General features: G+C 39.0%; 1 protein-coding gene and 1 long non-coding RNA gene across 9 annotated transcripts in view; one reads left to right on the forward strand and one right to left on the reverse strand.

The window, feature by feature from the left end:
• LOC125453159 (uncharacterized) overlaps positions 1-14,527 on the forward strand; it is a 167,941-nt gene that overhangs the window by 107,268 nt on the left and 46,146 nt on the right. For all 3 annotated transcript variants that reach the window (XR_007247710.1, XR_009443960.1, XR_009443980.1), the window contains one exon: positions 920-1,079. This is a non-coding gene — a long non-coding RNA (uncharacterized LOC125453159). The remainder of the gene's footprint in view (positions 1-919; positions 1,080-14,527) is intronic.
• The window catches only part of LOC125453112 (la-related protein 1B-like), a 106,279-nt gene that overhangs the window by 66,142 nt on the left and 25,610 nt on the right, over positions 1-14,527 (reverse strand). For all 6 annotated transcript variants that reach the window (XM_048532240.2, XM_048532262.2, XM_048532257.2 and 3 more), the window contains exons 3-4: positions 7,006-7,067; positions 1,388-1,447 (exon numbers count right to left, since the gene is read on the reverse strand). In XM_048532240.2, the coding sequence (XP_048388197.1) occupies positions 1,388-1,447; positions 7,006-7,067 (122 nt within the window). The remainder of the gene's footprint in view (positions 1-1,387; positions 1,448-7,005; positions 7,068-14,527) is intronic.

Genomic DNA, 14,527 nt, shown 5'->3' on the forward strand with positions numbered 1-14,527 from the left:
TTTTCTTGACCGAAATTTCAATTTCTCTAATCATCCAGCATTCCCTACACCTACCAGCCTTGTTGCTCACCTGAATCGGGAACATAAATCTGAAGAGACCGGAAAAAGCACAGAAATGGTTATGCAGGAGAAATAATGAGAGTTCATGAAGGGATAAATAGGGAGAGAACTTATGTTCACAGGCAAAAATGTATGTAATGATTCATGAGAATACCTCAAAACACAAGGAACTTTAGCTACATACATTAGAGAAGTTGGGATGTTTTTCTTGGAGAAGTCTGAAAGGAGATTTTATAAAGGCAATTAAACCATGTGGGGTCTGAACAGAGTACACTGGGAAAAGAACTGTTCCCATTGATAGTAAGATAGAGAAAAAGGTGGTACAATTGACATACAAGGAAAATTATTTTACATGCATTATATGGTCTCTAAAATGCATTGTCTAACATCACGGAGGAGACAATTTCAATCAAAGCATACTAAATTGAGGAGAACGTGCAGGGAGAAAGGTAAAATTTAAAAAAAAAACAATCGGAATCCCTCGTGTGGAAGCTGGCCATTCGGCCCATCAAATCCAAACTGACACTCTGAAGCGTATCCCGACCAGGCCGGTCCCCTCTCCTCCACCCTATTCCTGCATTTCCCTAGCCTGCACATCTTTCGATTGCGGGAGAAAACCAGACCACCCAGAGAAAACCTATGCAAACACATGAAAAATGTGCAAACTCCACACACAGTGACCCAAACTTGGGTCCCTGGCACTGAGGCAGCAGTGCTAACCAGTCAGCCAGCGGGCCACCCTATTGAGAAAGGTAGGGAGATAGCATCAAGTGAATGCTTATTCAGAAAGACAGTGCAGACATAACAGGCTGAAGAGCTTCCTTCTGTCCTGTAATAATTATGTGATTCTATGATGCAGAAGATGCAAGCAAGAAAACTGAAGTTACACTGAAGACAAAAGGAATATAAAGTCGGGAACGGACTACCTGAAAAAGGGTGCCAACAATTTCATGAGAAACGTTGAAAATGGATTTGAATAAAAAATGTGAAGGAGAAAAACCAGCACCTTGACTATAACGGTATCTCTTTTCAATTAAGCTTTTAATGATTTGTGTTAACCCATGACTAATTCACTGTCATATTTGTTTTAAAAAGGTCCTGTGAAGCACCTTGGGATCTTTTATTATGTAAAATTATTATCTAAATATTTGTTGTATCCCCAATGCAACTTCTCTTAGATACAAATGTGCTATTTGCTGAAACGGATTGAAGATAAAAGCTAATTTGCACTCACGCAGATACAGACCGAACTAAAAAAAGTTTGCTAATAAAGCATTTAGTTTTATTTTAGCTAAAGTATGGACAAGTGCAGCACATGTTAACATACCTCCTTATTAGCAATTTCTCCCGGAGTAGGCCAGTTTGTGATGTCACTGAAATCACTTGCCTAAAATAGGGGAAAAAATACCATTCCACATTTCAATAAATTTAACATAAGTTTAGAGTACATGAGAATGCTATCTTACCTGTGCTGGCTCAAGCAATGTGGTAAATCCCATTCCCCTGCTGTTTCCCCACAGCTATGGAAATATTCCCATTCCAAATATATGTCAAATACTCTCTTACGAGTAACTGCTAAACCTACATTTTTCACCACTTTCTGGCAGCATATTGCAGATCATAACCAGGTACACAAAAAAAGTCTCATGTCCTCTGTCATTACTGACTTTTTGGAAAAGCTCATTCTTCTCTGTCAGAACTCTTCACAAGTTTGAAGACCTTTTAAAGTGCCCTGTAAGCATTCAGATACATGAAAAAATCCCATCTTTTTTTCATCTGAACTGAAATCAGTCAACCAGTTTCATTCTGGTAATCTCCTCACACCACCCAAATAAGCAGTTTTGATTTTCTTGTTTCCTAACTGTCCACAGCACTCTACAGTAAAAAGTACTTCAGGGAAAACAAGTTAAAGTATAGTGACACCAAATGCTTCAATTTGCTGTTGTAAGCCTTAAAAATGGAGGATTCTTGAGATGCCAGCTATCTGGTGACTCACTAATGCTTGGTCAGAATTGTACATTCAATCATGCGAAGTTCATTTATCTGCTGGACGTAGACAGTAGACAATAGAAAATTACTGGTCTTTCCTTGGATTCTTCCACTTCCATTCTTCGCTGTCAAATTAAAGTTAACTGACACTTTCCATAAATCATAACTTTGTCTTTTTACCTTCTCAAAATTCAAATTCTAACTATTACACATACTGCTCCATTTCAAATGTTAAGCCATAAAACAGGCTAATCTCTATACAAACATAAACCTCTAAGGGATAGGAGTGGAGTGAAATGCACTGTTCAGACAGCTTTATGTATAACCTAAGAAACGGCATTATAATCCCAAGGTGCAAATTTCGTAACATTCCGTTTCTTACTAGTCTCAAGTAGCAGTTCAGCTTTTTTGTTTTCCTCTCCATACCAAGTTGAAAATAAGTGAACCAAATATATTCCATCAGGGAAACTAATGGATTGTGAGCCAGCACCGCAGTGAGTCAAAACTCAGATCTTGTTTTCCTCCTGGAATTCTCTCTTCTTTGCCCTTTATTCAAATATCAAAAACCTTGCTAAGCGATGCCCCTATTTGCAGGTTTGCACAATTGCCCCGCTCTAATAATGATGCAGATGTCACCTGTAGCAACTTTGCTGCTGCCCCAGCTCAAACATGCAATTTTATTGGTCTGTATGGATTGGATGCTGACTACTCAAATGTAAACTTTGACCATTAAGGGGAGTCAGAGTTACACAGCAAAGAATGAGCCTGTCACAATTCATCCATGCCCAGTTTCCTAAACTGAACCAGTTCAATTCGGTCCATATCCCTCTAAAAACTTATCCTACCTACAAAACTGTCCAAATGTCTTTTAAATGTTGTAACTGTACTCACCTCTATCATTTCCTCCGCAGCTTGTTCCATAATATGCATCACCCTTTATGTCCCTTTTAACTCTTTCCCCTCTCACGTTAAACCTATGGCCTCTAGTTTTGGACTCCCCTACCCTGAGGGAAAGGCCTTGGTTATTCAACTTATCTATAACCCTCATGATTTTATGAAGCTCTAAAGGGTCACCCATCAGCCTCCTAGGCTTGAGGGAGCAATGCCCCAACCTAACCAGTCCCTCAAATCCTCCAGTCTTGATTAAATCCTTGCAATTTTTTTTTGCCCCTTTCCAATTTCATAACATCCTTCCCACAGTAGGAAGATGAGAATTGAATGCTGTTTCAAATATGGCCTTACCAATATTTTGTCCAGCCATAACACGACATTCCAATTTCTGTACTCAACGCTCTGACCAATGAGGGCAAATGCGCCAAATGCCTTCTTCACCACTGTCTTCATGTGGTGCCCCTTTCAAGGAACTATGTACCTGAACCCCTAAGTCTATCTGCCAACACTCCAAGGCCCTACGATTAAATTTTCAGACGCTATCCAAATGCAACACCTCATTTAATAAATTAAACGCTATCTGCCACTCCCTCACCCACAGACCCAGTTGATCAAGGGACTATTGTATTCCAAGGTAACCTCCTTCCATGTCCCTAGATTATAAATTTTGGTGTCTTCTGCAAGCTTACTAACCATGCCTCCTATATTCTCATCCAACTCGTCTACATAAATGCAAAAGAACAGCGAACCCAGCAGTGATCCTTGTGGCACAAGGCTGATTACAAGCCTCCATTCTGAACATAGTCTTAAAATCTGCTGCTTATGTTAGTGAAATGCAAAACTCAGTCAGATAAGCAACACTGCATCATAAAATCACATGGTCCAGCAAAAAATCTTGAAAATGCTGGCATTTGCATAAAGTCAGTTTTATTTATTTCTTAACTGTATATCCCAGTAAGATAAGCAGGTTTGCATAAAACAAGACTTCTAACAACCTCTCCAAAATGTTGTCACGTTTTTAAAATGTACTTCATACGATACTATAACGTATACCTTGATGAGATAAAGTAAGTTTGCACATCAAAATCAAGCTTCATTGCAATCTCACCCAAAATGCTGGTGCATGCTTAAAATTGGTAACACTTGTTTTTAAAAAAACAAATGCACTCGGTGAGGTAAGGAGGTTTGCACAACAAAATTAACATTTCTAACAAACTCTCCAAATTCCCATCACTATTTTCTTCACAACTTTATTTTGCCTTTACTTAGTAAATTTGCTCAAAGCAACAATGGAAATCAAGCTCTCAATTTCTGAGATAAATTCAGTATGCTACTTTATTTGCAACATTTAACCAGACAATAATTTGTTTGGTTTAATTTTTTCAGCATTAATTTCCTGGTATGGATTCAAAATTACTACAGTGAATACATCTGGGCTCCGCCTCTTGCTATAAGCATCTCCTCTCCCACGTCCTGACACAACTAACTCTTTTTTGATGAGATTCCCTACAGTGTGGAAACAGGCCCTTCTGCCCCACAAGTCCACACCGCCCCTTGAAGCATCCCACCCAGACCATCCCCCTATAACCTACACACCCCTGAACGCTATGGGCAATTTCGCATGGCCGATCCACCTAGCCTGCACATCTTTGGACTGTGGGAGGAAACCGGAGCACCCAGAGGAAACCCAAGCAGACATGGGGAGAATGTGCAAACTCCACACAGACAGTTGCCTGAGGCTAGAATCGAACCTGGGTCCCTGGCGCTGTGAGGCTGCAGTGCTAACCACTGAGCCACTGTGCCACCCCAAACTTACTGAGTGTAATTTGGAAGGTGATGCATGCTGCCCAAAGTCATGGGGATCATATCAATAATTCATCTTCTCACAATTACCCACTGGTGTTGAAAGCAAGAAACTGGCTTGTTTTGCTCCCTGCTAAGGTTAACAACTGAATATCTCAAAAACTAATTCTCATTCTTTTGTAATCCTGGTACCTTCAGAATGCAGATTTAATCAATTCTATTGATTAGCAGATGCTTCCTGGCCATTTGAACCTGCTTCAATAAGAAACAACACAATATACAAGAAAAAAAATTGCTGACCCAAAAAGGTGCTGTGAAGAAGTGTATTTGCCACCCATTCACCACTGTAGATTCTGCAAGACAGTGTAGAAAATACAATACTACATATGCAAAGAGCTCACTTGAGAAGCAAAGAAAAATGCGACAAAAATATTGGAATTTAAGAGCTGAAAGGTAAATAAACCGCTGGCAAAATCCAAAATGCTAGCAATAAGAGACAGTGAATTCAGGGGACAAATAATAAAGTCAGTAACAATACGGAAGAAATGAGCATCAGATTCAATGTTGGGTGGAAGGCCATTGAAATATAAAGTAAGGAATGGCTGGTAAGATGACATAAACGCTAGGTTTTTAGCCAAGCTTTACAAGTATCTCAGAGGCAATACAAGCATAGGAAGGGAACTTTAGAACCTAAGTAACTGCAGGCATTGCAATCAAAAGCAGAGGAAAGCCATGGATAACACAACAGCCTAGAATTACATGACTGCAAATAATTGACATTTGCTTGGCAGATATGGGGTGGGGAGTGCCTCTCAAGCAATTTGAATGCAAAAGGTGAGAACATTAAAAAATTGGGAGCAAATGTTGGTTTCTGAAAACCAAGTCAACAGAACTTGGTACAGGTTGAGACCAAAGCAGGTTATAGAACCACAGAATCCCCAGAGTGTGGAAACAGCCCATTCAGCCCAAGTCCACACTGACCCTCCGAACAGCACCACACCCAGACTCATCTCCCTACCCCCTCCCTGTAACCCTGACTTTCCTGTGGCTAATGCACTATCAGCAATTCAACATGGCTGATCCACCCAACTTAAGATATCTTGGAGTGCGGGAGGTAACCAGAGAACCCGCAGAAACTCAAGCAGACACAGTGAATGTGCAAACTCTACACAGACAGTCACCCGAGGTTGGAATTGAACGTGGGACCCTGGCGCTGAGGCAGTAGTGCTAACCACTGAGTTACCATGCTGCCCTCAAGTTTATAGAGGGTAGAACAGATGGAGACCAGCCAGGAGAGCATGTGAATAGCTGAATCTAGAGATAAGAAAAGCATAATAGAAGGATAAACAGATCAGGGAAGACCAAGCAGAAGTCAGGCAGTTCTAGAGAGGTGGGAAAAGGCAGTGTATTAATGAACATGAGACTGAAGCTCATCTGGAGTCAAATATCATGCAAGTGTGCAAAGAGACCGACTCATTGTCTTGCCAGGGGAGGGATGAAATCAATAATTAGTGGAACCAAGATACAACTACTTTTAGAAATAAAACAATTGAGAAAAATAAAAATTAAAAAATAATAATTTGGAAAAGCAGAATGAGAAAGATAAACAATTTGAAACCACTGGAAAAACCTTTCTGACATTCCGATAAAACAATATAATTCAACACCTTCTGAACAGTGTCACATCACTGCCTAGTGCAGCGAGGAGGGAGATGGAAAAGAATCAGAGTTTCTACAGAGTGGAAACAGGCCCTTCAGCCCTATAAGTCCACACCAACTCTCAGGGCATCCCACACATCCCCCATATAACCCACCTAATTTATACATCCCGGAACACTACGGGCAATTTAGCTTGCGCAAGCCACCTAAACTGCACATTTTGACTGTGGGAGGAAACCCACGCAGACATGTGGAGAACGTGCAAACTCCACACAGGCAGTCATCCAGGGTGGAATTGAACCTGGGTCCCTGGTGCTGTGAGGCAGCAGTGCTAATCATTAAGACAAACCTCAATTTATACCTTTTCTTGAGAGGGAGGGAAGGGAGGACAGCCAGAAGATGTGGGACAGTTTTGGCTGCAAGTTAAGATAATTTAAAGAACATTTATTGGACTATTAGGTGATAAATCAACAAAAAAAACTTGCAATATAGCCTTCTAGTTTATTAGTTTCAAGGCATGCTATGAAATTTTGATATATAAAGTTTCACAAAACTAAACATGGACAAACCTTTCAAAAGTATATGATAACTTATCTGGCATACCTTTCCAGTTTTCTTTGCTTTGGGTTTGCTTGCCTTGATTATTTTGGTTGAACTCTGTTGCTCTGAAAATTCAAATCGTCAGTTAGGAGTTGTTAATGCAATTGATTGTTCAAGAATGTCAAACTAAAATACCTTAGAATCATTCAACAAAGATTAAGTACAGCCAACAATTTAGCCTCAAAATGCACTTTTAATTGTTCTTCAAAACAAAAGTCTACTTTGTCTTGCATCAATTTCTGTACACTATGCATGAATGGTTTTGGTTTTCACCCTAACTCTGGAAAGTAGTCAGAAACCACATTTCCACTGATATGATCCTTGAATTTCCTGATCCTCAGAAGCAAACCAGAGCCAGGAGATTTGGCAAGTTATTGGAACAAATTCTTATCCTGTCACTTCACAATGCAAGAGTTTACAGTTCAATTGCGAATACAGTAACATTCCATTGAATTTCACTTCATATTTTCATCATATTGTTCTATATGCAATCTTAAAACCCAATATTTGTCTCCATCGTTGATAACACTACATATTCTGAATATTGTAGGGAGCAAAAGATCTAAGATGTAGGAGCAGAACTAAGCCATTCAGTTCATCAAGTCTGTTTTGCCATTCAATGAGATCAAGGCTAATAACATAATCCACAACATCAAGAGGAATACAGTTGAACCTAGATATAATATTTATCAAGAAATAGTTGAAGAAACTGCCGTGAAATGTCCAGGAAAGATGATCCTCATTCCTCAGGTTTTTGTAAAAAAAAGAGATAGCTACAGAAGCAGTTGATGCATTATCAATCTTCCAGAACTCTGCAGTTACTAGAACTGTTTGCACAAAATAGAAGCAGCTAATGTAATCCTATTATTCAAGGGAGGAGGGAGACAAACAGGGTCAGAAGAACATGAGAATGCTTTATGAGGGGGCAAGGGAACAGAGCAGTTACAGAATCATAATATGATTAGGCAGTTAGTGAACGTTGACAAATCATGCTGAGAAATCCATCAAGTTGTTTTGAGGATAAAGACAAAAAAGGAATAGAGAATGTTTGCATATTCAAAAAGCTGTGATAAAAGGTATTTCAAAAGAGGCTATTACAGAATACTAGGCCAATTAGACTTTGACTTCTTCCCACACATGCTGCCAGACTGACTAAGCTTCTCCAGCAATTTCTCTTTTGTTTCAGGCCTCTAACGTCCACAGTTTTGTTTTATTCCACTAATCTGACTCCTGGGATAAGAGTATTCTAGGATCAGAGGTCAATATGGACTATATTCCCTGGAATGAGCAGCATGTTTTCTTGAAGAGGGAAAGGTCACACTGAAAAATTTTGACTCGAAAACCTGAAATTAGTTGTCAGTCTCAGAATAAGGGGATGGCTGTTTAGGATACAGGCATGCAGACAGGTCTTTAAAGCACATGGATCCTGGAATTCTATACTCCAGGTGCTTAGTTAACACATCTAAAACAAAGATAGATTTTTTTTCATATTAAAGAAATTAGGGGATAAAAGGAATAATGCAAGGAAGTCAGTCTGAGTTGGAACATCAGCTCTAATTGCACTAAATGGCAGAGCAAGCACATGGGACTGAGTGGTAAATTCTCAACTGCATTTATGTTCTTACCTTCAACTGTAGCTATTTACATATTCACAGCTGCAGAACTACTGGGTGGTCTATAATTATTTTTGCTTTTATGTAAAGCCATAGATGCAAAGAAATTCCATTCATTTTTTTCATAAAATTACACACACAAGGCTGTACTTCAGAAAGATAGATACCAAGACAAGTATTCACCACGTACAGAAACAAGGTTAATATCAGAATTACGTCAAAATGTGCTGATAACACCAACGTTTAATTTTTAAAAAATCTTAAGTCAGTTTCCAGTACAGGTATACAGTTACCAAAATAAACCTGATTTGGTGCATTGCAGTAGGAAGAAAAAGGAGGCTGCATACCAAGTGTTGGGATAAAATGAACAGACCGATGTGGGTACAAATGCATTAGTTACTTCAGTGATCTATGTAAGTTAATCTGGTTGAAAAACCTACAATGCGCAGAGACTTTTTTCTTCAGGACACCATTGAAAAACAGGTCATAAAGCTAGAATCTGGAAAATTGGTTTGAGAATATTACAAGATTTGAGAGGCTTTACTCACCATGAAACATTGAAATGGCCAGTGGGTCCATTCTCTAGGAAAATACATCAAACAGCATATGGGGTCATTTAAGAGACTGCTGGACATGCATATGGTCACAGAAATTTGAGGGTGCATACATGAGGATCAATGGTCGGCACAACATCGTGGGCTGAAGGGCCTGTTCTGTGCTGTACTGTTCTATGTTCTATGTTCTTCGGCTATTTGCAAGCAAGGTACTGACTATATTCAAAAATCTATGCTTGCAAAAGATAAGTGTCAAACGTTAGTTGTTATTTCACTCTTAAGCATTAACTGGATAATACTGCAAAGCATTACACGAACAACTAATTTGGAATCAATTTAGAATTTAGTCAGGCTTGGAGCGTGGTACTTAAAGCTACACACATTAGTATAAAGAACGCTGCTCCCTGCAGAAAATGAACATGTTCACACTCAGAACGCCCTTTCAAACTTATTAAATTGAGTTTCAGCCACTGACTCATTTCTCAGGGTAATGTCTTGATTAGAGTCAAGCCACCTGGCTTAACTGCCAATTATTTCATTTGTTCATTCTCCTTGACAACTCAACTAGAGTTGCCTGCCAAGCAGTCAGGACTATGTACCCAATACAAATACTGATTTCCCCTTACATTGGTATTCTTGAAAATTGTACAAGTGTAAAACAAAAAAAAAAGTCAAAATGTCTGTCTTCAGCAATACAAAAATACTCCCACTGGCATTTGTTGCTCACCACTAATTACTGAAGGGAAATGGTGAGCAGTTAGCTTGAACCACTACACCTTTAGGGAAGGGTGGCTTAGTAATACAGAGACAGCAGCTTATGGAGTTCATATTCAATTAATGGATCTGGAATAAAAGCTAGTCTCAGTGACCACGAAATCCAACTTGTTTAAAGCTATTTTGCATTGCTGTAGTCACATAGTATCACCTTGGGATGCAGATGGACACTTGCACAAAAGTAATGATCCCATGGATGTATGAAATGACTGATTAGAGGAAGAATGGGCAATTAAAGCGACATAAAATGCTGACTTGAAACTATATTGTGGTTCATTCATGAATGCTCGATAAAAATCTTGAAGTCACTTTGTGACAGGACTGTAGGTGCACTTATAGATGGACAGCAGCAGTTTCAGAAGACAGCTCAGTGTGACTGTGAAGGTTAATAAGGGATGGAAATAAATGCTGGCATAGTCAGCAATGCCCACATCTCAACAAAGACATTAAAAAGAAACCATGCTGTAAAGGTAATCTCAGCAGTGTTACCCAGAGATAATGAAGAAATAGTAATGTATTCTCAGTTCAGTGTGATATTCCTAATTTGGAGGTAGTGGTATTAGTGTATAACTCCATGGAGTTGTAGAGTAAATGTAGGGACACTGAACAAAAACAAGAGCAGCGAAAGACCTAGCACATGAATGAGGGTTGCCAGAGGGTTAGCTTTCCAAATCAAAAAGATTGCAATACACATTCGAGGAAATGTCCTAGCATGTTAAAATTATTTTATTTTAAATTCAAATTTTTGCATGTAGAAGAGAGATTTAAAATATACAGAAAGTGCTTTTACAGGAGATTCAAAGCAAGATCTATGTGTTTTTAGGAGTCAGACATAGCTTTCCAGATGCACCAGGACTACAGTTTTCCAAATGAAGGACAGGCTTTTATGATAAATCAAGCAGGGAAAGTGGCACTCCATTTATATTTCTTTAAAACATGACTGTGCACAACAGGCCAAGGCTAACAGTCAGATCTTAAATTTTCAGATTTCACTTAAACAACTGTTTCTGGCAAACCTTACCTGCTAACATAGAAGAAAAAAGTAAAAGTAATTGACAATAGTTCTTCAAAATTCAGAAGAGTTTTAAAGGATCTGCTACTAATCTGGTTATTCAAAATCTGTTGGCACACTTATCAACTAAACTTTCAGCTATCACCAACCTCCAAGCAAATGATAGTGGAAACAAGGAAAAGCCAGTTTTTAAAAAACAACAACATATAACTGGTTGGCCAATGTTCCGATACCAGTCAAAGAAACCCCCCAAACATTCTGTGTTGATTATCTAGGTAATAAACATTCTACCATTTATTTTAGTAGAATGCACAATTATGAATGACTGAAAACAAATAAAAGACCTTGTAATACAAGGTGATGTGCACGTTTAAAGGCTTTCTTTTAAAAAGGAACATGAAACTGCTATTGTAAAGGCAAAAAAAAACCACGTGTCTTCTGATGGGTTGCTGAAGAGAAATTAGTCCAGTAGCTAGCTCAAGGCAAAGATGTTTAAATGCTCAATACAAGTGCACCACAAAATTCCAGTTTACTAAAGAATTACATCCCAAACCACTTCATTTGAGTACGTACAAACAACAATGATGTCAAAGTTGATTTTGAATTGTTTTTGAAAGTAATCACTATAAAAATAAATACACTAAAACATTTCTCAAAACGAAATTTAAATTGGGTCTTTTGTTTAAGGAGGAAATATAGGATGGGGGGGGGGGGGGGGGTGTGGGTGGGCTGTTGTTTCAATCAGTAGTGCCATTCCTCTTTTGAGCACTTCCACATTTTCCTGTGCAAAACATTAAATCAGTGCAAACATGCCATTTTTGATCCATTATTTCTCACATGATGCAGAATCTTAAAATGTTCGGGCTGTACAGCAGTGCTTGCCAACTTGGAAAGGAAGAGTAATGCCTTCAATACTGATATGCTATCAATCAATAATACCACTAGATACACAGTTCTGTTTCTTGTCAATGTCAACATTAGGAAGTCGATACAGAAAGAAATACTGTTGGACTAAAGGCTGTAAAACAAAAGCACCACCTCTCCTTGTTTTTCAAAAAGTTGCAAGCAGCTTATTAAATAACCTTTTTGAAACATTATACTGAAGAACATAGGAGATCACGATCATATTTGCCTCCTAGTCTGCAATTATGATTTTCAGTTTTGTCAGTCAGAATTTACTAGCAAAAACCAGAAAAACTATTCATAAGGGGATGTAATGACCTGGTGGGATTTTGATAGATTACGAGTTCAGAGGTCCAGGTAATGTTCTGGGGACCTGAGTTTGAGTACTGCCATGGTAGTCGTTCAATTTAAATTCAAAAACTTAATTCTGGAATTCAAGTCTAGTAGCAGCCATGTAACTGTTGTTGATTGTTGGAAAAATGTGTTTGGTTCACTGAAGTCCTTTAGGCAAAAAAATCAACCAACCATCCTTGCCTTCTGTGGCCTATGTGCAACTTTAAATGTGTTTTCTATATGCTTTCAAGAAATACTCTCAGATAATGAAGTTGCTCGCAAGTCTTCAGGACAATGATATTGAGATCATAGAATCCCTATGGTGTGGAAACAGGCCCTTTAGTCCTACAAGTCCACGCTGACCCACAGAGCAAACCACCCAGACCCATCCCCCTATAACCCACTGAATCTACACATCCTTGAACACTACGGGCAATTTAGCACAGCCAATCCACCTAACCTGCACATCCTCTGGATTGCGGGAGGAAACCTGAGCACCCGGAGGAAACACACGCAGACACGGAGAGAACGTGCAAACTCCACACAGATAGACAGTCGTCCAAGGGTGGAATCGAACCTGGGTCCCTGGCGCCGTGAGGCAGCAGTGCTAACCACTGAGCCACTGTGCTGCCCTAAATGTAATGTACTTCCCCTTGTTGTAATGCTGCCAGCCTGATTACAGTTTCACAATTTGAATATTGTTAGCCAACTAGCAGAAGAATCTGTGGTTGTGATCTATGGATTGCATTTATCCAGTTAATTCATGAAATGAAAATTGCTTGATACTTTGTTCAGTTTGTAAAATTATCGAACGGTTATAGCACAGATAGAGTCCATTAGATCTGTTGTACCTTTATCTTCCTCTCACCCCCAACTCCAAATCACCCGTAGTATATTTTCATCTATTAGCAACCGACTATATATCACCTGTATTTTCCTACTGACCTGCTTTACCTACTCTTTACAAATGTAATGCAGCCAGTCCCACTTGTGCACTCTTTCCCTGTAGCCCTCAAGATATTTCCTCAACAATAATTCAGTCTGCCTCTTCCACACTTTCGGGCACTGGATTCAAGATCTTAAACACTGGTTTTAAAAGCTCTTTCTCATTTTAACCACTTGTTACTTTGCTATTCACCTTGTTTTGTGTCTTTTAGTCCTTGACATTTCTGCTGAGGGGAACAGTTTCTCTCTCCACCATATAGATATGCTTACACACACACACACACGTGTCCAGGTCCTTCCTCAATGTTTACTTGGAGATCATATACAATTTTCCAGTCTATCCACAAAATTGAAATCATTCAACCGTGGAACCATTCTTATGGATCTCTGCAACACATCCTTCCTAAAGTGTATGCCCAAGAACATTACATAACAATTCTGCAGAGTTGCACCCGAGTTTTATTACAGGTCCATCATAAATTCCTTGCTCATATTAGAAAGCCTTGTCCTTACATGCTCTTTGAACCATTTTTTTCAACCTCTGACAGATTTGAATCGTTTATACGCATATCTCCCCAAGTCACGTCATAGACCTGTGGACTTTTTGCTTTTCGTTCAAATGGTATCATTTTACACTTCTCCACAGTAAATTCGAGTTACCATATTGGTTTAGAAAATCTGGAGGGGCATGGATAGGGTGAATAGCCAATCTTTTTTGGAGGGTGGGAAATCCCAAGCCAGAGAGCACAGGCTTAAGGTGAGGAGGGAAAAAAATTTTAAAATAAAGTACCTGAGGGATAACATTTTCATGCAGAGGATAGTGTGTCACAGACGAGCTGCCAGAGAACATGAAGGCAGCAGGTACAATTACAACATTTAAAAGGCATCTAGATGTATATGTAAATAAGAAGTGTTTAAAGAGGGAGATGGACCAAATACTGGCAATAGGATTAGGTTGGGTTGGGGTGTCTGGTCAGCACAGATGAGTTGGGGAAGCAAAACGGTCCTTTCCCATTCTGTTCGATTCCAAAAACAACCAAAGCATTTTGCAAAATTGCAACATTTAAAACACTATTTTCAACTGATCAAATTAATGGCCTGCACATAGACAAAAAAGCACAGAGCTTAGCTATGTTTATGGATTACCTATTGCTTAGATGCATACTGTGGCAATTTTTAGGCTTCATTTAAATCAATACTTCAATTAGTTTCTCTATATTACAGGCTATGAGTACCACTGAATCTAGTGGTTTGATTAGGATTAATCTAGGAGTTAACTGTAAGCATTTAAGAAATGGTTTTCCCAGATATTTGAAATTCAAACACATACAACTTGCAAGAAATGGTAGCTTGGTTGCTTCGGTTTTATAGTTGCATCATCGGGGTGTATT

The sequence above is a fragment of the Stegostoma tigrinum genome, chromosome 1 (assembly GCF_030684315.1).
Source record: "Stegostoma tigrinum isolate sSteTig4 chromosome 1, sSteTig4.hap1, whole genome shotgun sequence".
Taxonomy (NCBI): domain Eukaryota; kingdom Metazoa; phylum Chordata; class Chondrichthyes; order Orectolobiformes; family Stegostomatidae; genus Stegostoma; species Stegostoma tigrinum.